Source organism: Danio rerio, chromosome 16 (assembly GCF_052040795.2).
Source record: "Danio rerio strain M-AB ecotype USA chromosome 16, GRCz13ab, whole genome shotgun sequence".
Lineage (NCBI taxonomy): Eukaryota > Metazoa > Chordata > Actinopteri > Cypriniformes > Danionidae > Danio > Danio rerio.
This window is the reverse complement of record NC_141036.1, coordinates 12,030,971-12,058,438: the sequence shown is the minus strand read 5'-3', so window position 1 is coordinate 12,058,438 and position 27,468 is coordinate 12,030,971. Positions and strand designations below refer to the sequence as shown.

Genomic DNA, 27,468 nt, shown 5'->3' with positions numbered 1-27,468 from the left:
AAACTGTAAATCTGAACACTGAAGACTTAAAAGTCGACTTTTAGACATTGTTTTTCATTTTGATTCTGATTGCCGATGAAAACCATGAACTTCCAGATACTTGTGCTGGCTTTTGCTGCGGTGATTGTCACTAACATCCAGTGTGAAGGTAAACATTTTTGCTGAATTTATATTAATATTATTATCAGTGAAAAGTTTATAAATAAGTAAATATTATTATTTTTTTTTTACTTTTTTGAAAGAAGTTATGCTTATGAAGGCTGCATTTATGTGATAAAGTATTATTGTAAAATATTATTTTAATTTAAAATAACTCAAACTTTATTCAAAATTAAAATTTTAGCTTCAATAATCAAGTGTTTAGTGTCAGATAAGTATTCAAAACATGCTTATAAACAAATACAATTATTTAATCAAAAACATTTTTTTTAGTATGTCCAAATTTGAAAACTTAAAATAAGATTATAATATTTGCTATATGTGTTTAGTCAACATTAAAAAAACAAAACAACTAATTTACCATTTTAAAAGAATATTTTTTGCTTCGACTGTCTTACAAACTGAAACTAAAATAATTTTGTTCATTCATACATTTTTTTTTTGCTTAGTCCCTTTATTAATCAGGGATTGCCACAGCGTAATGAACCGCCAACTTATCCAGCGTATGTTTTATGCAGCGGATGCCCTTCCAACTGCAACTCATCACTGGGAAACACCCACACACTCCCCTTAACACATGTACACTACAAACAATTTAGCTTACCCAATTCATATAGCGCATGTTCTTGGACTTGTGGGGGAAACTGGAGCCGCCCCATATAATTTACATCAATTATAAAGTTGAGTTAAAATTATTCGGGCGGTGTGGTGGCATAGTGGATAGCGTTGCCACCTCACAGCAAGAAGGTCGTTGGTTCGAGCATTGGCTGGGTCAGTTGGCATTTCTGTGTGGAGTTTGCATGTTCTCCGTGTTTGTGTGGGTTTCCTCTGGGTGCTTCAGTTTCCCCCACAACTGTAAAGACATGCGCTATATAGGTGAATTGGGTAGGCTAAATTTGTTTGTAGTGTATTTGTGTAAATGCGACTGTATGTGTTGCAGCTAAAAGGGCATCCGCTGTGTAAAACATACTGTATGCTGGATTAGTTGGGGATTCATTTACGTTGTGGCGACGCCTAATTAATAAAGGGACTATGCCAAAAAAAAAAAAAATGAATTAATAAACTGTATATTTATATTATATTTATATAGTTATATTTATATAATATATTTGCTCTTCCAGCTTCTCTATATCTATTTAATCTCCTCTCTATATATTTGCTCTTCCAGCTGATATTTGTGCTCATCCAGCGTTTTACTGTAAATTATTATTAAAGATCAAGCAACAGTGAAAACAATATAGCAGCAAATCAACATGTTACAATTAATTCTAAAAAAATTAGCATTATGCATGGTTATTAGCCAACATAAATATACAAAAATAATCTGAAATAAAGTTGAAGGACAGTTAAAGTCAGAATTATTAGCCCCCCTTTGAATTTGTTTTTCTTTTAAAATTTTTCCCAAATTATGTTTAGCGGAGCAAGGAAATTCTCACAGTATGTCTGATAATATTTTTTCTTCTGCAAAAAATCTTCTTTGTTTTATTTTGGCTAGAATAAAAGAAGTTATACATTTTTTAAACACCCCCTTTAAGCTAATTTTTTTTTCGATAGTGTACAGAAGAAACGCTCTTTATACAATAACTTGCCTAATTACTCTAACCTGCCTAGTTAACCAAATTAACCTAGTTAAGCCTTTAAATGTCACTTTAAGCTGTATAGAAGTGTCTTGAAAAATATCTAAAATATTATTTACTGTCATCATGGCAAATATATAATAAATTAGTTACTAGAAATGAGTTATTAAAACTATCATGTTTAGAAATGTGTTGAAAAAAATCTTCTCTCCGTTAAACAGAAATTGGGAAAAAAAATTAATGGGGGGCAAATAATTCAGGGGGGCTAATAATTCTGACTGTATGTGAATAATAAGTTTCTTTTTTTCCCATCCCAGTACACCTCATTTCAAAAATGAATAATTTATCCATTCTGCAGTGAAAACAGGACATTAATTTTGGTGTTTTTAAACAAAATTAATTTATTAAACAGATATGTTTGTCAAAATAATATTTTATTCACCAAACATGTTTAGAAATTGAAATATAATACAATTGAACTCTAGGAAAATATTGCAAAATAAAAATAATAATAATAATTATACAACCTACTAAATTTCAACAACATTTTTCATATTTGCTTCTCTTGATTTTTCCTATTTTTTAAATTTGTATTTAATTTTTTCTAAAACATAGACATTTTGGTGTACTATTTTTTATATGAGGTATTCTGTTAGATAAGCTTCAGTACTCTTTGGCTTTAGTACTGACTAATCTAATGTATATGCACAAAGATAATATTGTATAGCTTCCTATTAAAATACGAATTTAAAAGAGAGATTTGTGAGGGGTGTACTCATATGCTCAGCACTGTATTGTATATGCCAAAGAAATATTTCTAATTCTCATAATATTTTGAATTCATTATTAATATTAATATTATTCTTTTTTCTAATACAATTTCTGTTTTATGCAGCACGACCTCAAGAGGGAAACTCAGACAAATCTGCAGAGGTCAAAGGCCATGCTATGCCTAGGAAATGCAACTGTCGAGGTAAGTGGTGAAGTACTTTCTCCTGTCATTCAAAAAGAAAACAAGAAGCCCTAATGTGCTGCTTAAAGTGTTGTGAGACATTCAAGTGCTTATAATGTAAAATGAGAGTCCTTTCTTTCTGACTGATGTATTGTTTTGTGTAGAGAGGGGAACTGCTCTGGATCAGAACTGTGTCTGTGAGATGCCACATAAATCTAGTAAGTCAAACAAGCTGCTTTTACCAAGATATCTGTCTGTTTGGTATGTAAATGTACAACAAACAGCCTTATAAAAATCTGCATAAAAAATCAGGCGTGTGAAAATGATTTTTCGCCCCATTTGGTATGTAATTATGAGGTTTAAATACTCCATTTAGTAACATTTTAAGCACTATTTTTAGCTAGATTAGCTTGTTGGATGGTAATCAAACCAAAAATATTTTCTAAAGATTTAGAATCATATATATATATTTTTGTTTTTTTTTTTTTAAATACAAATTTATTACATTATATATCATTCAGGCTCCCGTTTCCCCCACAGTGCAAAGACATGCGCTATAGGTGAATTGAATAAGCTAAATTGGCCATAGTATATGTGTGTGAATGAGTGTGTATGGGTGTTTCCCAGTGTTTGGTTGCGGCTGGAGTGGTATGAGCTGCGTAAAACATAGGCTGGATAAGTTTGTGGTTCATTCTGCTGTGGCGACCCCTGATTGATAAAGAGACTAAACCAAAAAGAAAATGAATGAATAAATATATCATTCAGAAAAAAAATTGTAGTCTATTGCTATTTATTAGGCAAATAACAAACTGGACAGCACAATCAACTTTTTTCCTCAGTTAGAATTTGGCCATTTCAATAAAAAAAATAAAAAAATTAAAACATCATTTTAATGATGTAGAACTTCATTATTTTTTTCTAGCCTCTCTTGTAAAGAAGTAAATTGGAAAATTCATGGATAACAACAAAAGCCTAATTAATATTAAAATTAACTTTAATATAGGCCGCTTTTCGTGCTTTGCATATTTTCATTGATTATTTTTTCTTTCAAGAATAAGTTCCAAGATTTAGAATAAAAGTTCTTTGTAAAATGTTTTCGGTCACACTTTACAATAAGGTTCGTTCATTAGTTAATGTTTATTAATGCATTTTCTAACATGAACAAACAATGAACGATACATTTACTACTTTATTGGTTCATGTTAGTTAACGTTAGTTAATGAAAATATAATAGTTCATTGTTAGTTCGTTAACTCATGGTGCATTAGCTAATGTTAACAAGCACAGACTTGAATGTTAATAATGCATTAGTAAATGTTCAATTATGATTAATTAATGCTGTACAAGTGTTGTTCATGATTAGTTTGTTAATAAATGCATTAACTAATGAACCTTATTGTAAAGTGTTACCATGTTTTCTGTATTTAACAATAGAGCAGGTCAGTAGTGAAAGCTGATTTTACTTACATTTGATTCTGCCTGGTCTTCAAGTCTTCGATAGGTTATTTCCACAATTGATTATGGCATAGTAGTCAAAATAGGACAAATGAGCTCATGTATTGGGCAAATTCTAGATCTTTGTCAGTGGGAGGTGAGTCTTTCGAACCACCCAAACCTCCCCTGGCTAAGGGTGTGATAAGGAAAATGATGCATTAAATGGTCACTTCCTTTGCTTGTTATATTTACTATAATGCTTTAAGGTCAGGTATAATTAATCGTTTTTTATTATACAGACAAATATGTGATTTGTGAATATTTTGATGATTCATGTTTTTACCCAGTTAAAGGCAGGTTAGTCTTTTTTCTTTTTTATTGAATAAAGGTCAGTATCACTACTATACTGCCAATAATATTTCTATTAAGTCACATTGAGCTGTACCGTTTGTACCGTTTAGTGATAAGGACTGAACAAGTGGTTTTTGATTTCTACTTGGCCTGCCAAAAAGGTTTTAGACCCATAATAACCTGTATTTTAATAAATAAGGTTACCCTTACCAAAAATTTACATAAAATCCAATCCATAATTCTCAATTATTTCATTCATTCATTTTCTTTTCAGCTTAATCACTTTATTAATCCAGAGTTGCCACATGCAGCGGAATTAATCCGCCAACTTATCCAGCACATGTTTTTACACAGCAGATGCCCTTCCATCTGCTATTCTCATTTAGTCAATTCAATTCCAAACAAACACTGCTAGCCTAACTAATATAGGTTTTACAATTTTTATACAAGTATTATTAGGAAAAGAATAAATAAACTAGCTGCAAATGATACTATATTAATAAAGGTTTTTTGCTCTGATTTTGCAAAAAAAATTGTTCTTTGTAAAAAAAAAGGGTTATATAGGTTATTCAAATCTTCACAGAAACTGGTTCATTTTAACTGAAGGGTTTTCACTGATTAGCTGGGAGTTCTTCTATGGCAACATTGCAATAAATAAATCTTTGTATCTTCATGTTTATGTGTATTATTTTGAAACGAACAGCCAGTATTGAAATAAGATTTTTATTTATTAATTTACCTTTATTTTCAGGACCAACCCTCAACCCAGAGCAGAAAAACATGTGCTTAAAGAAGAAGATTAAGACATTTAGAAAATGCCTGCAGTTTATGGGTGCAAACAAGAAGATCGCCAAAGGAGCCAGTTTGCCAATATAAGACCTTGGCATTCACTGGCACACAGAAAGCTATGTATCTTTTACACAATACCTATAGCAGTGCATACTGAAGTCGTGTATACTCAACTATTTTTGTATCTGTATTATTATGTAACATTTATTCAGTCCAGTTTTCTAACTTCAGATTTTAAAAAGTTATATATTGGATAAAGACGTTTAAATGAATTAAAAATAAAACATGCTGATAAAAAAGAGCAGTTCATTTGAATAATGTGCTTTTATTTAATTTTATTAATGAAAATATATGACATTTCACATTTTTTGATCTTCGGAATAATCATTTTGAATATACTTAAACACTTTGCATAATATTTCTTTAAGGAAAGATTTTTTGATTCCAAGATATGAGAAACAACAGTGAAGCAGAAAGGTAGCTAGGATAGTTGCTCATTCAGGTAAGTCATTTGCTTAAATCAGATGTCGGCTTTTCTAAACAAAAAACTACAAACTGAAATAAGCCAGCCTCTCTAAAGTTCCGCTTTTCACAACAGAATAAAATTAGAGTACCAAGTTAAATAACTGATCACTTATAGTTCTTAGAAATAAATATATAAAAAAATAATGCAGTATGTTGGTTTATGTTTGCCAAATGTGTTCAGTTAATAATTACTCTGCATGTCTGTAAATAATGTTTAAATGTTTTAGAATTAAGATGCAGTTCAGCTAATCTGAACTATGATTGCCTCATAGGTTGGAGTAATTAATTTATTTTTCACTGTTAAGGGATAAATACCTACAAGCCTCATTCAGACAGTTAGTCCTCATATATAGGCCTGAGAGCAGTGTCAGAATTACAGGTATTCCTGTAGTAAAGAGAACAGCAGAACGAGGAGGCCCATCAGCATATGACTGGCCTGGAATCTGTCAGCTGCGTTGGGATCTGCAGTAAAGACAGAGAACATTGTGATTCATTACTTCAAGAAACAGTCTGTGAAATGACAATCATTTAAAGTGCTCCTATTATGTCATTTTAAAATGCTCCTCATTTTGTTTTGGAGGTCTCCTACAATAGATTTATATGCAATAAAGGTCAAAAACACAGTCAATTCTTCATAATATACTTTTAAAATTACCTAATTTTTTAGAGTCTCAAATGATTTATTTGAAGATTTAAGTAGATATAATGCAGTTTTTCCAATTCAGAATTGTAGTATTTTAAAGTACTATGAAGTTTTCAAACTGGCGAATAACATAATATAATGAGTTGTATACCGTCATCTTTTACGGTGCAAGTTCTTGATTTCAGGAGGTGTGGCTTTGGATGGCAGGGGAAGGATTAGCTGCGTCCCAAATCGCATACTTATGCACTATTCTACGCCATTTTGTAGTATAAATAGTGTAAGTAGTGTGTTCACACTGAAAACTCTAAAAATAATAAGTGCACTTTAATTACGCGGATGATGCATTCATTCAGCCGTTAAAATGAAGTGTGTAATGATGGACACTTCACACACTCAACGACCACAGGTTTGCTCAAGTAGCGGAAGGGGCGGAGCCATTGGGCGCACATGTTAGATAACTTTATTTGTTTTGGATGGTGAAAGCAAAATCCACTGGATAACCTCCTACGAGAGTGATTATAGCAGCACCTCCCAATGGTGAATGCGGTTATACTCATGATACCCAGAATTATTTGATAATTCGGTTGTTTATTTCACCTGTTTGGCAACCGTCAAACGTCATCAATGAAACGGTTCGAATTTCCGCTTAGAAAAAAAACCCATCAGTGTGCCATCTGGGGCGACACTACATACATATACTATTCTGTTGAGTGTGTAAGTACATAAGTACATAGTCTATGAGTGCATAGTGTATAGTGTGCCATTTGGGATGCAGCTCTTGTGTTTTCAAAGCTATTATGCTAACAGTTAGCATTTTGGCAGATCACCTACTGCACCATTAAGCTCTACATGGCGTATATTTAAAGTTTAAATATCATGCAAGTAGAAGACTGACTTTGCAGCTTCAGTAATTATATCCATAGTTTTTAGTCTTGTGTCTTGACAATGAATGCAATCGTAAAAAGGACAGGCTTGCATTTTGCACGTGATACGGATTTACATAGATATATTATACTAATGATACTGGAATCCCTGATGACTCATTTCAGAATCAATTCAACTTTACATCAACTTTTTTATCATGCACTTTGCACATCTTTCATGCATAACCTATGGAAGGTAATGTCTGAAAAAGCATCTAATGAGCACTTTAACAACTACTTGTCATGTTAACTGCTGTATGTGTAGTAATGCTCACAGCTGACGACTTGGCTGATGGACAGAGTCAAGTTGGTCAGAGGGTTTTTGGCCACACAGGTGTAATTGCTGCCCAGGATAGATGTAATAGGAATCGTAATGGAAGCTTGATCCCCCACAACTGTGTTGTTGTCGAGTATCCAGTAATACACAGAGGGTGGCTGAGACACTGCTAGACATGTCAGGACTGGAGGAATCCCAGGATGCAAAGTGATCTGCACGCTTTGTGGTCCATCTGCAAACACACAGAGGTTGATGTTTGGCAAAATAAAAGCTAATTTTGAGTCAGATTTGCTTCAAAGGGATTAAAATATGGCTTGTGTTACTCACAGATGACCATAAGTTCATATGGATTACTGACGTGATGTCTTATTGCATTGGCGGCGACACACTGGTATCTTCCATCATCAGTGGTTTGCAAAGAACTGAAGGTCACTGTGGTGTTGTCAGCAGAAAACGTAATTCTGTTTGATGGGAAGAAATTATTGTTGTTTCGAAGCCAGTAAAGATTGATGTAGGGTCCATTCACATTACAGGTGAGCTGCAGGCTTTTAGAAACCAGAGGAATGAGAGGACTGGCCGTCACGTCCACTGTGGTGATGGCATCTGTGGAGGAGACAGAGTTTTGCGTTTAGTTCAGGTTGCTTTGTCCTGATTGTGAATCAGAAACGTACAACTTGACTAATTAAGTCTGATTCCCACAACAAATGATTCTCATAAGATGATACTTTTTGAACAATCAGAAATATGATGTGTGACAAACGCAGACTGATTTCCAGATATATTTTTTAGTAAACCAAGACACAAATGAAATTTGTTTCTGGAAAAACTGACTCATTTAAAGCGATTCTTGTTGTTCAAAACATGCTGTATAATTCAGCACAAATCAGCATTGTCTCATTCACAGAACTTTATTTTCTTAATTATAAGTGTAGTCTGATTACTTATTTCTATACACCCATGATTAGAATTTTGGTCACACTTTACAATAAGGTTCATTAGTTAATGTTAATAAATGCATTTACTACCATGAACAAACAATGAATAATACATTTACTACAGTATTTATTCATGTTAGTAAATGTTAGTTAATGAAAATACAGTAGTTCATTGTTAGTTCATCTTAACTCATGGTGAATTAACTAATGTTAACAAGCATGGACTTGAATGTTAATAATGTATTAGTAAATGTTCAATTATGATTAATAAACGCTGTACAAGTGTTGTTCATGATTAGTTCATGTTAGTAAATACATTACCTAATGAACCTTATTGTAAAGTGTTACCAGAATTTTTAAATGGTACAGGAAATATTTCTTAGAGATTTTGGTCTAAATTGAAATTATAGCATCACGCAGTTGCTGCAGATTTGTTGGCGGCATATCCATGATGCAAATCTCCTGTTCCACCACATCCCAAAAATGCTCTATTGGATTGTGATCTGGTGAATGTGGAGGCCATTTGAGTACAGTGAACTCATTGTCATGTTCAAAAAAACAGTCTGAGATGATTCTCGCTTTATGAGATGGCACGTTATCCTCCTGAAAGTAGCTAACAGAAGATGGGTATACTGTGGTCATATAGAGATGGACATGGTCAGACACAATACTCAGGTAGGCTGTAGCATTGACATGACGCTTAATTGGTACTAATGGGCCCGAAGTGTGCCAAGAAACACCATTACACTAACTCCAGCAGCCTGATCCATACTTTCATGTTGTTGATGCCAAATTCTGACCCTACCATCTGAATGTCGCAGCAGAAATCGAAACTCATCAAACCAGGCAACGTTTTTCCAGTCTTCTATTGTTCAATTTTAGTGAGCCTGTGCAAATTGTATCCTCAGTTTCCTGTTCTTAGCTGACAGGAGTGGCACCCAGTGTGATTTTTTTGCTGCTGTACTCAATTCACCTCAAGGTTGGACGTGTTGTGCATTCAGAGATGCTTTTCTGCATACCTCTGTTGTATCGAGTGGTTATTTGAGTTACTGTTGCCTTTCTATCAGTTCAAACCAGTCTGGCCATTCTCCTCTGGCATCCACAAGGTGTTTGCGCCCACAGAACTGCTTTTCACTGGATATTTTCTCTTTTTCAGACTATTCTCTGTAAACCTTAAAGATGGTTGTGCATGCAAATCCCAGTGGATCAGCAGTTTCTGAAATACTCAGACCAGCTCACCTTGCACCAACAACTATGCCACAACCTTACTTCCCCTTCTGATGCTCAGTTTGAACTGCAGCAGATGGGCTTGACCATGTCTACATGCCTAAATGCATTAAGTTGCTGCCATGTGATTGGCTAATTAAAAATTAGCATTAAAAAGCAGTTGGACAGGTGTACCTAATAATGAGATTAGTGAGTGTATATATGTAGGAACAGCCAAAAATACACTAATGCAGTGGTTCTCAAACGTTTTTCATCAAGTACCACCTTAGAAAAAAGTTGTCTTTGCTAGTACCACCACAATGAGCAATATTGAAATACAGTAGCGTATTAGGTCCAGTAAAGCAGCTAAAGCTCTGTACAGTTCAAAAACGAGGCATTTTAGTTCCTAAAATTAAGAACATTTAAATTAAAATGTGCTTTTAAAAGTTAAAAATGAAAGGTTACTGTTCTTAAAAAGAAAAGAAAAAAGAAAAAAGGTTTATCAGCTCCTGGAAATGTTGCCTGGACCTCATAAATATAGGCTTTATGTCATCATATTCATATATAAAGCATTTTTGATAATTTATTTAAATATATGTAGCATGTACATATGACATATTTGATTTATCCGCGTACCACTAGAAGGAAGCCCACGTACCACTAGTGGTACATGTACCACAGTTTGAGAACCACTGCACTAATGCATATGTGTAGAATGTATAAATGTATAAGTTAATATTACATTTTAATGTTATGCAAAAAAAAAAAAAACATTAGAATATTAAATACATTTTCTGAATTTCCCCTCACAGTTTTATCAAAACTTAATTTTTATGTAGTAAAATTAATTGAAAAGAACCTAGTTTGGACAACTTTAAAAGCAATTTGCTCAATATTTAGATTTTTTTTAAACCCTTTTTTAAGCCTTATTAAAAGCCGTATCAAGCCTTACCTTATGGTTTTGTCGTCCTAGGTCACATTTATCTCACAAGTAAAATTATGTAATTCTTAGAATTATTGATATACTTAAGACTACAATTTTACTCTTAGCAGCATATGGTCCCAGATGTAGAAATGATGCTCACCAATTACAGTTAACTGCACAGCTGAAGAGCTGCTGTTGATGCCTGTTATGGCATTGAAGGCCATGCAAGTGTACTGTCCAGTACTGTTTTGTGACAGAGGTGCAGTCACATACACTGGACCATTTCCCACCCATGAGCTGTTGAAGAACCAGCTGAACTGACTTGCAGGAAGAGAATCAGCAGTGCAGTTGAAAGTCACACTGGATCCTGTTTCTGCCATGCTTGGGCCATTAATTGTTACCCTCCATGGACCATCTGAAAGATACCATATTCAGTATGTTGAAAATGATTTCTGTGAACACTGATTAAAAAAAAAATCACATTAGAAATATGTATGCATTACTCACAGTTGACTACCAGGTCATATGCAGAACTGGTCATATTGCTGATCTCGTTACTTGCTTCACACTGATAATGTCCGTTATCACTGAGTGTGAGATTATTGAAGCTCAAGGTTGAATTGTCACCAGAGAAAGTGATTCTATCGTGAGGAAGAAGGTCTGTGCCGTTCAACACCCACTGAATGTAATCAACATTTCCACTGGCAGTGCAGGTTAGAGTGAATGGTTGATTATAGACTGGTTGCTGATTGCCCACGTTCACAGCAACATTACTAATTGGATCTGGAATTTAGACAGAAAGTGACATGATAAATTACTTATTTAAATGAGTCTGCCAACAAATGTATACATTTAACCATTGTTTATTCATCCTAATGGCATTCAAAACAACTACAGTATGCATATTCATTTTTAATTTATTATCTGTAGTTCACAAAACAAGTTATTTAGAAAAAAACGGTGACACTTTATAATAACTACACACTAAAAATCATTTATTAAGCATTAGCAAATAGTGAATTCATTATTCGTTAAGCATTAACTTTACATTAATAAACATTAGTAAGCAGTTTATAACTGCAGCTACAAATGCTCTATTCTTGACTTAAAACTATATTTAAAATGTGCGTAATAATTGTATTTTCATACTTAGTAAATTATTTATTTTTCATTACTAAATTAAGTATCACATTATTTACAAACCAGTTGAATTTAAGAGTAGATGAGGGTTTTTTAGGATCATTCAGAATGAGTTAGTAAATGATTAATAAAATATTGAAATCAACGTTTATATGTCTTATTATTCAGGCATATACTAATAGTCAACTAATATGTTAATAAATGCTTTATTAACTCAACTTCATGCAGTTTTGTGACCTAATCTAAAGTGAGGACTATTCATGCTATATAAATCCCTTATAAATGACAATTAAAGGCTTAGAATCAAATGAACTATAATCTTAGCAATCTTTTCTAAAATGTAAAATTACTGTAAAGTTTAAACATTGCTGAATAACAGTAGTGTCAAAATACAACAAAACTGGATAAAACAACAATATAATAGTTAAACAATGTAATAAAATGTAATGTTTAAAGTCTACAGTGATTCTATTTTAGATAAGGTTGCAAAGATTTATTTTTTATTTGAAGTACAGTTTCATTTGTGTATCTTTAATTAAATAGGAATGAATAATGTCATTTTTCCTGTTTAGAATTTAACTGAGCCTTTATCTGTCATTTATAAAGTATTTATAAAGCATGAATAGTCCTCACTTTAGATTAGGTCACAAAACTAGGTGAAGTTGAGTTAATAAAGCATTTATTAATATACTTAGTAACCATTAATATATGCCTGAATAATAAGACATATAAACGTTAATTTCAATAGTTTATTAATCGTTTACTAACTCATTCTGAATGATCCTAAAAACCCTCAACTACTCATAAATACAACTGGTTTGTAAATAATGTGATACTTAATTTAGTAATGAAAAATAAATCATTTACTAAGTATGAAAATACAATTATTACGCACATTTTAAATATGGTTTTAAATCAAGAATAGAGCATTTGTAGCTGCAGTTATAAACTGCTTACTAACGTTTATTATTGTAGAGTTAATGCTTAACAAATAATGAATTCACTATTTGCTAATGCTTAATAAATGATTTATAGTGTGTAGTTATTATAAAGTGTTACCGAAAAAAACTTTTTTTTTTTTGCACATACATTGAAAGTAAGTGTGGTCTAATGTTAAATGGTAAATTCTGAATTTCACTGTATGTGAAACATGCTCTTTTTTAACAGAAAACAGAACTAATGATTCTTATTTAATTGTTTTTTTAGTAAATCAAACACAAACAAGCAAAGTCTAATTTGCGTAATTAATTACTCTTGCAACCTGGCTGTGCAATTTAAATATATTTGAACTAATGCACTGTTAGCATAAAAAGTTAAAGGGTTAGTTCATTTTAAAATGAAAATCATGTTATTAATTGCTTAGCCTCATGTTGTTCCAAATCCCTGAGACCTTTGTTTTTCTTCTGAATACAGACTATGATATTTTTCATTTAAACTTGCAAGCTCCCTTTAGCCTCCACAAACAGCAATAGTCCCGACGCAAAGTGCAGAAGTATACCAAAAAACCTCCTCAAAACAGAATACATACCTTTAGTGATTCAGAATATTACCAAGCTATAAAACTTTTGTTCACACATAGAACAAAACTAAAAACTTTATTCAACAGTTTCTTCTTCTTAGCATCAGTAAGCCTCAAGCCTCTAGATTCCTCTTATTTTACCTAAATAAAATATGATTATGCCTTTTTAGTTATTTAATTAGGACAGCAAGGTTTCACTTTGCTTCGACAAAAGTCTTGTCACTTAACTGAACTAATGAACAGTATAGAATATAAAGTCATGGTGCAGTGGAAAAATTGTTAATATTGTGTATGACCCCCATGGGTCATTAAGTCCATGACTGCATCCATACATCTTTGCAACGACTCAAATAACTTAAAGTCATCTGAAATGGCAAAGACGAGTTCTTGTTCATCAACATTTCTTGGATTCATCTTCAGTGCCTCCTCCTTCATCTTACCCTAGACATGCTCAATAATGTTCATGTCTGGTGTCTGGGCTGGCCAATCCTGGAGCACCTTGACCTTCTTTGCTTTCAGGAACTTTGATGTGGAGGCTGAAGTATGAGACTGAGCGCTTTCCTGCTGAAGAATTTGTCCTCTGCTGTGGATTGTAATGTAATGGGCAGCACAAGTGTCTTGATACATCAGGCTGTTGATATTGCCATTCACTTTGTAGATCTCTTGCATGTCTCCATACTAGATGTAACTGCAAAACATTACTTTTCCTTCACCAAACTTGACTGATTTCTGTGAGAATCTTGGGTCCATGCAGGTTCCAATAGGCAGGTTATGCAGTATTTGTGATGATTGGGATGCAGTTCATCAGATGTTTATTTTTTGTTTACTGTGCACACAAAAGTATTCTTGTACCTTGATAATATTCCTATTGAACCACTGAGGACACATATTGTTTTAAGAATGTTTTTTTTTACTTTTCTGGACAGGTAGTCGGACAGTTGCTGTCTATGAAGGTTGAGGGAACTCTCAAATTTCATTTTAAATAGCTTAATTTGTGTTGCAAAGACGAACAAAGGTTTCATGGGTTTTGGAAGGACCCAAGGGTAATTAATCATTTTATTTTTTGAGTGAACCAACCATTTAGGAAAAAGAGAGAATTTCTTAATTAAGCAAAATATACAATTCCTTTAAATATGAATATTTAAAAGACAATTTGTACCCAGAGATTCATCTTACCAATTACATTTAACTGCACAGCTGAAGAGCTGCTGTTGCTGCCTGTTATGGCATTGAAGGCCATGCATGTGTACTGTCCACTGCTGTTGTGTGACAGAGGTGCAGTCACATACACTGGACCATTTCCCACCCACGAGCTGTTAAAGAACCAGCTGAACTGACTTGCAGGATAAGAATCCGCAGTGCAGCTGAAAGTCACAGTGGATCCAGCTCTTGCCATGTTTGGGCCATTAAGTGTTACGTTCCATGGACCATCTGTAAGATACCATATGTGCAATGCATTGAAAATGGTTTCAATGAACGCTGATTCAAATGGACGGATAAAAAAATGTTACTTACAGTTGACCATCAAGTCATAGGCTGTGCTGGTCATATTGCTGATATCATTACTTGCTTCACACTGATAATTTCCATTATCACTGAAAGTGAGATTATTGAAGCTCAAGGTTGAGTTGTCACCAGAGAAAGTGATTCCATCTTGAGGATAAAGGACTGCGCCGTTCAACATCCACTGAATGTAATCAACATTTCCACTGGCCGTGCAGGTTAATGTGAATGGGTTACTGAAGATTGGTTGCTGTCCATCGCTAATATTCACTACAACATTGCTCACGGGAACTACATTTCATACCAAAACAAAAACCATAATCACAACCATTTCAGATTTAAAAGAAATTTGTTAAGCGATGTACTGTATTGATTGACCTACCAAGGACGGTTAATGTCATTGAATTGTTGTTGGTTTTGCCTGTGATACTATTAAAGGCCATGCAGGTGTACAGTCCACTTTGGTTTTGTAGGAGAGCTGCAGTTACGTACACTGGGCCGTTGAACACATTAAAGCCATTGAAATACCAGCTGTACTGACTTTGAGGACGAGAGTTAGAGGAACAGCTGAAGGTCACACTATCTCCCACTGCTGCTACAAATGGACCGGAGACCGCTGTGTTGATTGGGCCATCTACAAAATACAAAAACTTTATAATTGTATGATTCTTGTTATCCGCTTGTTAAGTGGTGACGTGTTTGTGACGTATGTATACTGTTTTCGGGTCCAAGCCGCCATTCATTTGAGTTGAGAAATCATTCGTTTATGATCACTTTTTATTTATATCACACATTAAAGTTAATTGTATATAAAGTCATAGTGTACACAACAATTGCTGGGCTTGCTGCATAACAAATACCAAAATTTTGACAATTTATAAAACAATGAATTACTTTCTGGCCATCGGATATTGGGCATGGACATATATATTGCGATCGTGATTTTTGAAAGTATTAAAACGCTTTGTAAACGTTTATTATTACCATTTAATGAGTCTCCCCATTCAGTTGAATAGAGCGCTTGGATCCGGAAGCCGCTCCGCGTGACGTCACACTTAACTAGCGGATACTAGTGCACTCATAATTTTTTTACAGACAATGTATAAGACAAACAGATATGACCAACCCTTGCCATTCATAAATAAGCAAGACCTGTCCAGCATAAATTAGTAAAGCAGAGTATATAAAAACATGTTATCATAACACTAATTAATAATTCAAAAATAAGTATTATTAATAATAATAATAATAAAAATAATTATTATACATGTCTTAGAATTTTAAATGTCTCATTTTTGTCTCATAAATTTGTCTCAAATTTTAAATTGCAGTAATAATAATAATAATAATAATTATTATTATTATTATTATTACTATTATTATTCATGTATTTTAGTTGAAGGTGTAATAAGTGTTGGGGAAAGTTACTTTTGAAAGTCGTACATTGTAATATTGAGTTACTTTCCCAAGAAAGCAACTAATTGCGTTACTTTTTATGGAAAATAATGTGTTTTATCCATTTGTTAAATGGTGACGTGTTTGCGACGTATATAATACTGTTTCTGGGTCCAAGCCGCCACTCATTTGGGTTGAAAATTTATCCGTTTATGATCCCTTTTAATTCAAATCACACATTAAAGTGAATTTTATATAAAGTCCGCATACTTCCATTCTATACAGTACGCTAAAATCAGTATGCGAGTCGAGCAGTAGGCCCGAATTCATAGAATTCCAAAATCAGTATGCGAGAAGTACCCGGATGACTTATTACATCTGGCGATATTCTGCAGTGCGCATCCCATGCATGCTGCACTATCCAGTGATGCCCCACGAGAGAATTCATGAATGAGAGTGAAGCGACGCAACTGACGCAGGTAGGTCACATGACCATGCAATATTTCGCATTCATACTGTATGGAACATACATTTCTAACGGCTTAGTAGTATGTTTAAATTCAAATGCAGTACCTACTGAGTAGTAGGTGGTTTTGGTCACAGCCATAGTGTACAGAACAATCTCTGGGCTTACTGCATAACAAAAACCAAAATTTTAACAATTTATAAAAAAATGAATCACTTTCTGGCCATTGGATATTAGGCATGGACATTCAGATTTTCGAAAGTATTAAATCGCTTTGTAAACGCTAGTTACCATTTCATGAGTCTCCCCATACAGTTGAATAGAGCGCTTAGACCCGGAAGCCACTTCGCGTGACGTAACACTTAACAAACGGATTACTTTTGAGTTACTTTTCCTTACCTGGCTGAGGTTTGATCTCTTTCAGAACTTGCAGGTGTTTTTCACCTTTGATTATAGAGAAGCTCTGCATTTAACAAACACTATACAACCTACACCTTAATTTTCGTTAAGTTCATCATCTGAACCAAAACTGGTTTTGCATAATCCTAGAGCATAATTCTAGGTAAGTGACAGGCGAAATATCATTTTTTTAAAAAAGGTGAATAGCCATGCACTCTGGATGTGACAGAATTTTTAGTTTAGAATTTCCAAGAAAAAGAAAATTGTGGTTGGAGGAAATCATACAGTATTTTACAAGGGGAAAAAGCATGTCCTGGTCTTTTCAATCATACTCACAGTTGACAGTCAGGTTATAGGCCTGGGTCATGTCGCCCACTGCATTACTAGCTGTGCACTGGTACAGTCCGTCATCGCTAAGAGCGAGTTGTTTAAAGCTCAAGGTTGAGTTGTCACTAGAGAGCGTGGTTGTGTTGTCAGTATACAGGTACACTCCGTCCTTCATCCACTGAATGGAGTCCACTGGTCCCACAACATTACATCTTAGATTAAAAGGTACATTTTCAACTGGGAAGCTTGTTGAATTCACTACCACTTCTGATATTGGATCTAAATAAACAAACAAAGATGTATTGGAGATTAAAATGATATGCATAATCAGAAGGAAATTTAGAAGACCATATTTTGAGTGTGTTCTCACCAACTATACGAATAGTTTTTGTCACTGCAGCATATCTGAGTGTTGCTGCGTTTTGGGCACCACAGGTGTACACTCCCGACTGGTTTTGAGTAGCCTTTGTAAATACGTAAACCGGACCATTGACATTCAGAAGATTGCCATTCAACATCCAGTTGAAAGTAGCTGTCGGTTTGGAGTCAGCAGAGCATGACAGAGAAAAGTTTGAACCAGAAATGTATACTGTTTTCTCTGGCATGGCAGTAAGTGTCAGGTTTCCGGGCCCATCTAAACACAAAAAAAAAATTAAACTATGACCACTGAGCTTTTGAAGCATGAACTGCCCACTTATTGTCAGCTGCCCATCCTTCACCATGCTTTTTGCAACATTTTTTTAACATTTTTCCCAATTGTCCTTCATAACCACCAGGTAACTTAAAATATAATAATAATAATAATAATTTTTTTTTTTTTTTTTTTTTTTTTAAATGGAGAATATGCACATGGACTTCTAATTTCAGTCAGCCAGTCCCAGGGCTTCCGGTAAATTGTCATCCCATACAAAATTACAAAATCGCCAAGTTTAAAATCTGATTTCTCTAAAAACCTTCACTGCCTGGCTGAGATACGATATAAATTGGGTATCAGACCAAACAAGAAGCACTGCATTACATGATATTGGTCTTTAAAATATGGATATTAATTTTACCCCAGTGTTTTCAATGGAATTTCTGCACTTTCTGCTGTCTTTCGTCTCTTTTACGCTAAGTGGATGCTTAAGTCTATTTAACAGATTATATTTGAATTACGTTACAACATCAATGCTGCAAAAGGAACCTTATGAAATTGAAATAGTCACATAAAGCTTTCACCGGAAGTTGGCTGAGAAACACTAGCTGTGCATATTGTCCAAGTTCTTTCCCTACAGAAAAAAACAGCTTAAACCAGCCTAGGCTGGTTGGCTGGTTTTAGCTGGTCGACCAGGCTGGTTTTAGAGGGGTTTTGGCCATTTCCAGGCTGGCTTCCAGCCATTTCCAGCCTGGTCTTAGCTGGTCAGGCTGGGAAATGATCAGCTAAAACCGGCTTGACCAGCCTAGCCAGGATGGGAGCCCAGCCAAAACCAGCTATGTCCAGCTTAAATCAGGCTGGTCAAGATGGTTTTAGCTGGATTTAGCTGGTCATTTTCCAGCCAGACCAGCTAAAACCAGGCTGGTCAACCAGCTAAAACCAGCCAACCAGCTTAGGCTGGTTTAAGCTGGATTTTTCAGCAGGGTTCAGATCTCAAACATGCACTTAAGAAGCAAAAGTCTCTATCTAGTGGTATTTAGATTTTAATTATATATATATATATATATATATATATATATATATATATATATATATATATATATATATATATATATATATAAATCGTTCAAGATAGACATATTAACAGCATAATCCAATGAGATTATCTTGATGTGTTAATTTTTTTGTCTGTTTATTCTACAAAAGCCACTCGGTTTTCCCAACTGCATGTATTGAAACATGTATTTTGTGTCATACTTACAGCTTATATTGAGTTTCATTTCAACACTCTGCTGGCTGCTGATGTTGTTTACCACAACACACTTGAACGGTCCTTCATCGTACCGAGTCACTCCGTTAATTACAAGAGTTTGTCCACTGTTTTGGAGCTGAACTCTCCCGCCATCTTTGACTGCAGAGCTGCCGTTCAGCCACGAAAACCACACCGGCGAAGTTGTAACCGAGCAGGTGAAGTACACGGTGTCGTTCACCTCCACCAGGTTTGTTGTGTTTACAGTTGTATTTACGTTACCGACGGGTTCTAGAAGGTAAAAGAAGATTAAGTCTTTGCAGTTGTACATTCTGAGTTTGTACAAATGCCAGGTATTCATTTTCACACTAGTCTGTTTTTTTTATTGGCATTTATTGATCAATAAATCTTTGACCAATAGATATCTGTGTTGACACCATAAACAATTGCTGTAGACATAGGTAATGTAATACGTTTAAATGTAGTTGAAAAATTTTGATATAATAAGAATTCAGATGCGAAAACAACCAGTTGTTCTGTCTGAAATTTTCTTCTAAAATAAGCATTTTTCTCAACTCCCTATGTTTGCTTTCAGTTATTTTATTTTAAACAAAGAAATGTATCTATCCTTTGACATAAAATTGAAATAACTGAAACTACTACACACAGGAGCCTAAGAAAAGAGAAAAATTCTGATGGCACTTGCATTTTTAGGTTCCTGATTGATAGTTTTTTGTTTATATTTCTGTTTTTATTATTATTATTATTATTATTATTATTAGTAGTAATTGTTATTGTTTGTCTGCCTGATGAAGTAATTATATGGATAATATTCAGTGTTAAAAACTAGATTTCGGCTATACAGAAACTGACCATAGTTTTATTATACAAAATTATACTGTATTTTGCAAGAGTGGACTAGATCAGGATTATGTAAACAGTCATACCATCCATATCAAACAACTCAGCATCAGCACCAGGGACAGCATCTTGCAACATTGTTAGTAAGGAATTTAAGCAGCCTTTTTAAGATACAGTTTGAGGAACACACCAAAAAATGGTATACAGGTACCTTTAAGATGTACATTTAGAGTCTTAGTAGCCTGCTAAAAGTCAACTATATACGGGAAAATTCAGCCCTGGTTACATTTGCTCCTGGCAGCTGATTCCAGCTGGGTGGAATAGTATCTGAAAGAATCACCTGCTTTGAGTAAATCTCTAATTTATGCAGTCCTATTGATCTGAGTGATCCTTTAGATTTGTATAAACAAGCGATAATTGTAAATCTATCCTGAATTTAGCTGAATGTAATCATTACTAAAAGAACCTAAAACATTACAATCAATGGATTTTTTTAAATAACTTTAATTTACTCGAAGTATTTTGTACAAGAAAATACAATTTCAGTCTACTGCTTTTACCTGCTTTGATTTGTTATTATTTAGGAAATTCCCTTATAGTATCTGTATAAAAATCTATTCAACAATTATTTTTTTCTGTGTGTGGATGAATTCTTCCAATATTTCATTTAGTTTTGTACTGTACAGTAAGAAACTCCACTTACCCTGAACTTCCAACGTAATCTCTGATCTGATCCGGTTGGGTTTATATACATCCAGCACATACACGCCAGAACTCTCCAGGGTTACTGCCGATAAGGTGAGCTGATATGTAGAGCTGTTAAAATATACTCCCGGTTGGAGGCTATTACCCGGAATAATGTCCCCCATGTACCACATGAACAATGTACTAGGCCCAAACAACCAGAGCCCAACTGTAATGGGCATGGACGAATTCACATTTAGGGTGACATTGCTCCCGACTGCCACTGGGTTATTTGATGGAACCACATTCACTTGACAAAGACCTAAGGGGAGGCAGAAGAGCCGGTCAGAGCCATACTGCAGATATGAAAGTAAGAAAAACTCTTGAATGGAAATAAGTCTACTGATTTACATGTGGCTTTTGCATTGCATATTCGTTGCTTGTTTCCAGTAGTTGTATTTATATATTTTTTCTTTATATGTAGTGTGTTTGATCTTGAAGAAGTTAAAAAGACAAAGAAGAATAGCGAAGTGATCATCCAATCAGGTGAGTACAGAGTATTTTACTGAACAGCATATATCAAATTAAGGAATTGTTAACTTTAGGAGTAATCTGGACACTATATATACAGTTTAAAGTCAGAATTATTAACCCCTGTGAATTATTAATCCCCCGGTTTATTTTTCTGTTTAACGGAGAGAATTTTTTTTTCAACACATTTCTAAACATAATAGTTTTAATAACTCATTTCTAATAACTGATTTATTTTATCTTTGACATGATGACAGTAAATAATATTTGACTGATATTTTTTTTTTAAGACACAATTCTATTCAGTTTAAAGTAACATTTAAAGACTTAACTAGGTTAATAAGCAGATTAGGGTAATTAGGCAAGTTATTGTATATATAATAAAGGTTTGTTCTGTAGACTATCGAAAAAAAAATATATAGCTTAAAGGAGCTAATAATTTTGACCTAAAAATGGCTTTTAAGAAATTAAAAATGACTTTTATTCTGGCCAAAATAAAACAAATAAGACTTTCTCCAGAAGAAAAAATATTATTAGACATACTGTGAAAATTTAATTGCTCTGTTAAACATAATTTGGGAAATATTTAAAAAAGAAAAACAATTCAAAAGGGGTTATAACTTTGACTTCAAATGTGTTGTTGATGTATACAATTGCAGTCAGAAGACAGAACCAGAATAAAGTCAAATAAATGTTATTGTACAGTACATTATTAACTTCATATGACTTAAAAATAATAAAAACATTGAACGTAAAAAGCAATTTGTTACTAAATATTTCTAATATCATATGGTAGTAATATTGATCTAATCCTAGATCAATATTACTTAGTCTTAGATGGAACATTACAAGTAAAATCTGTTCCAAATCCAAACTGATATATTTAGACATGGACAAAATGGATCTATTGAAGAAAAAAATGACAGTGGTTACTGAAATGCTAACTGAAAAATCAACTAATGAACTAACTAATGAATAAACTAATGAAAATCAGATATAGCTGTAGAATTGTGGTCCCACAGAAGCGTTAAAAATGCAAACTAATTAAATTGGTCTGGACTAAATATTTATATGAAATTACTTTCCAGCAACATTCAAACAGTTCTCCTCTCTGCGTTGTTGTTAATAAAAATACATACAACATTTAGAATAATTGAAAAAAAAAAACAATTAAATGAAAGGAAAATAAATACCTGGTGCACAGAATAAGACGAAGAAGGCAAGAACTTTATATCCCATTTTGGAAATCCTAACTAGAGTATTCCTGACTTCTTCCTCAGACCTCAGACGTGTCCGAAACTAATCATCGTTATACTTTCATACTGCTAATATTTACCTTGCTATACCAATGACAAGGTTCTCCAGTGAGTAAGCTCAAAAAGGTGCACCTTTTGTCCTCATCACACACACATTCACATTGAGTGAAGGGTGTGTTTGTTGTGGTTGGCTGTAATCTGGAAGCGGACTGCTGGTACCCAGTTGACATGCTATCGTCAAACTGAAGGTCAAGCAATACCTATTTCAGTAGCTCGTGTTGTGGTAGGAAAAGAGCTGTGGTTTGTAAAAACTGTGGACTATCAACACTAAGAGTTGATATTACCATGGAGTGACGTATGATGATGGTTTATGATTGATGTTTTCTTTCACAGCATTTAGCGTCACTCCTGGTTTCGGGTTGTGGATGTTATAGTGTCTTTTCATACACTGTAAAAAATTTCCAGGTTTTCACAACAAGTTACTGTAATTTTTCACAGTAAATTACATTAGTATCCCTTCACAGTATTTAACTGAAAAATTCACAGTAATATGTTGTATTCATAACTTTATTGTGAAATTACGGCAGGTAGCATGATTACAGCAAATTACTGTGAAAAGGGCTATATCTTTTGCACGTTAGTTAGATATTCAAACCTTTTTTTAACTCAACGTAGAAATTAATACAAATGAACTTTTAACAGATAATAACAGGATGTTATAGCCCCCAAAACTTTTTGGTTACCAACATCTTTTTGGTTGTACTGCACCTTTATTTAATTTTATACAGTTAACATAGAATAGGAAATAATATTTAATGAACATAACTGTGTGCTTAGCCAAAACATAATAAACTGGAATAAAATGTAATTAATTAATGAAACCAAAGACTGTTGAACAGCCAACAATTATTTCAATGTCAAGGGAAATGTCTGCTTTAGACGGTTTCATGAGTATTGGGCACCTGTTATCGCCTGGAGGTCACTAATCTCAGAATATATATATATATATATATATATATATATATATATATATATATATATAAACCACAGATTAGAGTTTTAAACAACTACATTCTAGCATGAAAAACAGTTAAAACTTCATTTTCGGACGCATATAGAGCCATCGAAGACGGGGCAATTGTCCCAATGTCTTGCCTGAAGACAGGCGCCTCTCGGCGGATACATGAGTAATGAGCGCCGTTACCGCCTGGAGGTCATAGATCTCCGCTACCGGCAAAACACACTTAAAATTACACACAATCTTTACTAACAATCTACAGATTTGAGTTTTGAAGAACTACATTCTCGCATGAAAAAGTGTTAAAACTTTATTTCATTACATATTAAAAGCAATATTTATAATAGTATGTGCCTTCTCATCCACCATTACAGCTTGATGCAGCTTGGTGCAAAATGAATCCTGGGAGGAAAAAATAATAATTCTCAATTAATACACTCCAAACGAACTTTATTCTTATTGTTAAAGTCAGAGATATGTAATATTTTGAATGGCGAAGAAAATAATTAACTTTATATTTCAATCGATATATCACTTTTGCACTGCTTCGGTTCAGGACTCGTGTGACAATGAATCAGATTCAGATATTTTATCAGACGTGTTCATAAGCTCATAGTCATCAACAAGCAATTCGTGTACAAGCAGTATACGAACCAAGCAATATGATGAAATATTAATTAATTATATGTCTGCGTTTTACAATATTATACAAAAAGCAATCGTTTTCAGGCGAATACGACTCTTTACTGTTCACTTAAAGGAGCCGAATTCGACTCTTTACTGTTCACTTAAAGGAGCCGATTCATTGAACAGAACTGACTCGACTCGACCGCAACAAGCGCCATCACCACAGACAACGCCTGCGTAGTCTCTTCACCCAACGGATTCATCCTCGGTAAGTGTTAAAATATGACTTTTAACTAAAAAAAATGATTGTTGTATGTGTATTTCTGTATAGTGCATGTCACTTAACAGGAATTTACCGAGTACTTTAGTTGTACTCGCACGTACAGGGTTTAAGCCCGCCTTTTTTTAAAACAATAACGACGCCAGATGGTGCTTGTAGTGTTTTCTGAGGTATTAGCATAACGTTAACGTTAGTTCCTGAAAAAAGAAAGGGAATTTTCTTTAATTAACTTCTTGTTAACTGCATTTTCTGTTTCAGTAACTTTACAAGACTGAAGTAAAGGTGAAATGACTAAGGTAAGCTCTGACCTTCACTTAAGTTAACGTTACGGTTACTCACCATCATGTACGTTAACTTTGTTCACTGTAACGTTAACGTTAAGTTAGTTAAATAAACTAAACTCATTATGAAACAAGTCTGTTTTATTAAATGAGGCTTATAATACAATTCAGTTGTATTCTTTTAAACTAACACTAACACAGTATTTATTGTATATTTCTCACTGGTGTTAATGCATTGCTAACATTTACTAATGAGAACTAATTGTATATTGTCACTAACTGTAGATTTTATATTTTGGTGTTCAGGTGTACCTGATAATAGCTGAAGTGTGAGGTGAGTGTAAATTCTGAGTACACAAATATAAGCTAAATTCATTATCACAATCTAAACCTATATATAAGTTATATATATATATATATATATATATATATATATATATATATATATATATATATATATATATATATATATATATATAGATTATGTGTGTGCGTGTGTTAGGTTGAGTCTTATTCTACTCTTATTATATTCATATTTTTTTGCAGCCTCAGTCACTGATGTTGAAACACTGATGCTATCAATCAACCCTTGCTTGATTATTAAAGGTAATGTTGATGCCTTCCTCATTTTTATTAGATTTTTAAATGTCAGGTTTTTCACAGATTTGTTGTGAGCAGTTTCTTGTACAAACTCTTTTTCTTCTTCCAGAAGTTCCACCAGTACCTCCAGTCGTAGTAAATATTAGACAAAGATTTTTTTAAACTATAGTTTTTATTTTTATTAGCAATTTTACTGGGCATGTGTGTTTGTTTGCTTGGTTTTTAATAGGCAGAGCATGGAATGTCAACTTTGTTTCTACAAACAAATTTAATTATTCACAAACACCTCTAATTTAGTCCTTCTTTCCCCCTTTTAGTCTTATTCCTTGGAGGGTCGAGTGGTCATGGGACCTCACCTGGATTTCACAACTGACTTTGGATCTGGTCTGAAACTGAAGTATGCTGAAGATGCCTTTTGCACTCTGGAATTTAAGGTAATAAATATTGTAACCGAGGGCTTGTTTTGGGGGGGTTAAACAAGGAATGTATAGGAGCACAAGTCATGACTCCCCTTGTCCCCTTGTAATAAAGGGGTGTGTTGCAGACTCAATTTGTTTGTCTGTGCTGGAGACCAGAGGGGAAGCTGTCTTTAAAAGGATGGGGCTCTTATACCATATGTGAAGTTACCTATTCAGGTGAGTGGATTACATACAAGTCATTGCAAATGCATAAATAGTGGGAAATTTTTACTGGGCGGCACAAATTAAGTAAAACTCAAAAAACGTTTATATTCAAAATATTTTGAATGTTTGCAAAAAACTTGATTGAAATGAATACAACACAAGTGCTGTATCACTTCAATCAAGTTTTTTTTGCAAAATTTTCCTAATATTCAAATCATGAAAAATTAGCTTGATGCAAGAAACATCCTGCTAGTATTCAAGAGCAAGTTCTGTGATGCATGTGTTAACTTTGCAATAAGTGTGAACCCAGCATTAGATTATGGTCTGTAAACAGAAGGTGTAAATCAAATCAACTGTTTTAAAATGCTCTGCCTTGGTCATTAAAACCACTATTTGTTGTTGGACTGTTCTTGATTGTGTGTTTGTGATGGAAATGTTTTTCAGATGTTTTTGTTTAAATGATTGCAGTTTGACTGAGCTACAGTATTGTCAGCATGTTCAAACAGAGCTAACAGTAATTTTGCTCTGTAGTGCAGCAGTAGTGTCCCAGTAGTGTTGTATGAAGCTAACTGTTTGTCTGCCCTTTTGCTTATAGGTGCTTTTTGGGCACCAGTTTGGAGATGGGAGACAGACGAAGTCCAAGAAGCAGAGAAGACACATCAACCAGCAAGTGTGTAAAATTATCAGGAAAATGATTGACCTTGAATAGACGACTGCCTAATTTAGCAAGAAGTTTTGTCTCTCTCTCTCATGTGTGTATGTATGTGTATATATATATATATATTTATATATATAAAATGAGAGAGAGAGAGCGCACTCTAAAGCACTGCTTTTTATATGTATGCTACATATGATGTCAGATTTTTTTTATTAATATGTTCTTATAGTATTTTTTGAGGCTTCACCTTCACCTTTTGAAAGTTTTCTGAAATGTTTACACGGATGTCATTAAACTGTTAAATAAATCTGTAAAATGTATGTGTGTTTGTTTTTATTTTGATTTTAGAGTCTTCTCAGATCACCCAAAAATGAAGATTCTGTCGTCATTTACGCATCCTCAGGTTGTTTGGACACAAAGAGGAATATTTAATATTTTTATTCCTGTGTTTAACAAAAAAAAATCATTTTTAACAGAGCTGGAGCAACCTGAGGGTGAGTAAATCATGATAGAATTTTCCTTTTTGTGTGACCTAAATTTGCTTTGAAATTTTACAGCACCAAACTGTTAAATTACAGTAATCCGGGATATGACTGTAACTTTACAGTTAAATCAGGTATTTAAACTGCAACTTACTGCTAAATCACAGTAATCATATTGCAAATTCACAGTAAAATACAGTTAATTCCACAAGATAATACTGTGAAATCACAGTAACGGA

The 27,468-nt window shown here is 33.8% G+C and overlaps 2 protein-coding genes and 1 long non-coding RNA gene across 4 annotated transcripts; 2 read left to right on the top strand and 1 right to left on the bottom strand.

Annotated features, from left to right (window-relative positions):
* On the top strand, positions 1–5,563 carry cxcl17 (C-X-C motif chemokine ligand 17). 2 transcript variants are annotated; one of them, NM_001144821.1, is given in 5 exon segments: positions 42–148; positions 2,632–2,709; positions 2,712–2,716; positions 2,855–2,906; positions 5,225–5,478. In NM_001144821.1, coding segments are annotated over 5 exon segments (333 nt in total). In that variant the 5' UTR covers positions 42–75; the 3' UTR covers positions 5,350–5,478.
* Positions 5,564–6,139: 576 nt separating this feature from the next.
* On the bottom strand, positions 6,140–22,700 carry ceacam1 (CEA cell adhesion molecule 1). The gene is given in 13 exon segments (NM_001113794.1): positions 6,140–6,249; positions 7,629–7,862; positions 7,958–8,233; positions 10,857–11,111; positions 11,204–11,479; positions 14,532–14,786; positions 14,871–15,149; positions 15,241–15,492; positions 17,455–17,724; positions 17,816–18,079; positions 19,341–19,619; positions 20,893–21,195; positions 22,598–22,700. Coding segments are annotated over 13 exon segments (3,078 nt in total). The 5' UTR covers positions 22,644–22,700; the 3' UTR covers positions 6,140–6,160.
* Positions 22,701–24,495: 1,795 nt separating this feature from the next.
* Positions 24,496–27,067, top strand: LOC147840182 (uncharacterized). The gene is made up of 7 exons (XR_015512344.1): positions 24,496–24,573; positions 24,844–24,881; positions 25,173–25,200; positions 25,413–25,472; positions 25,784–25,900; positions 25,998–26,101; positions 26,685–27,067. It is a non-coding gene; the product is annotated as an uncharacterized LOC147840182 (long non-coding RNA).
* The last annotated feature ends 401 nt before the right edge of the window (positions 27,068–27,468 follow it).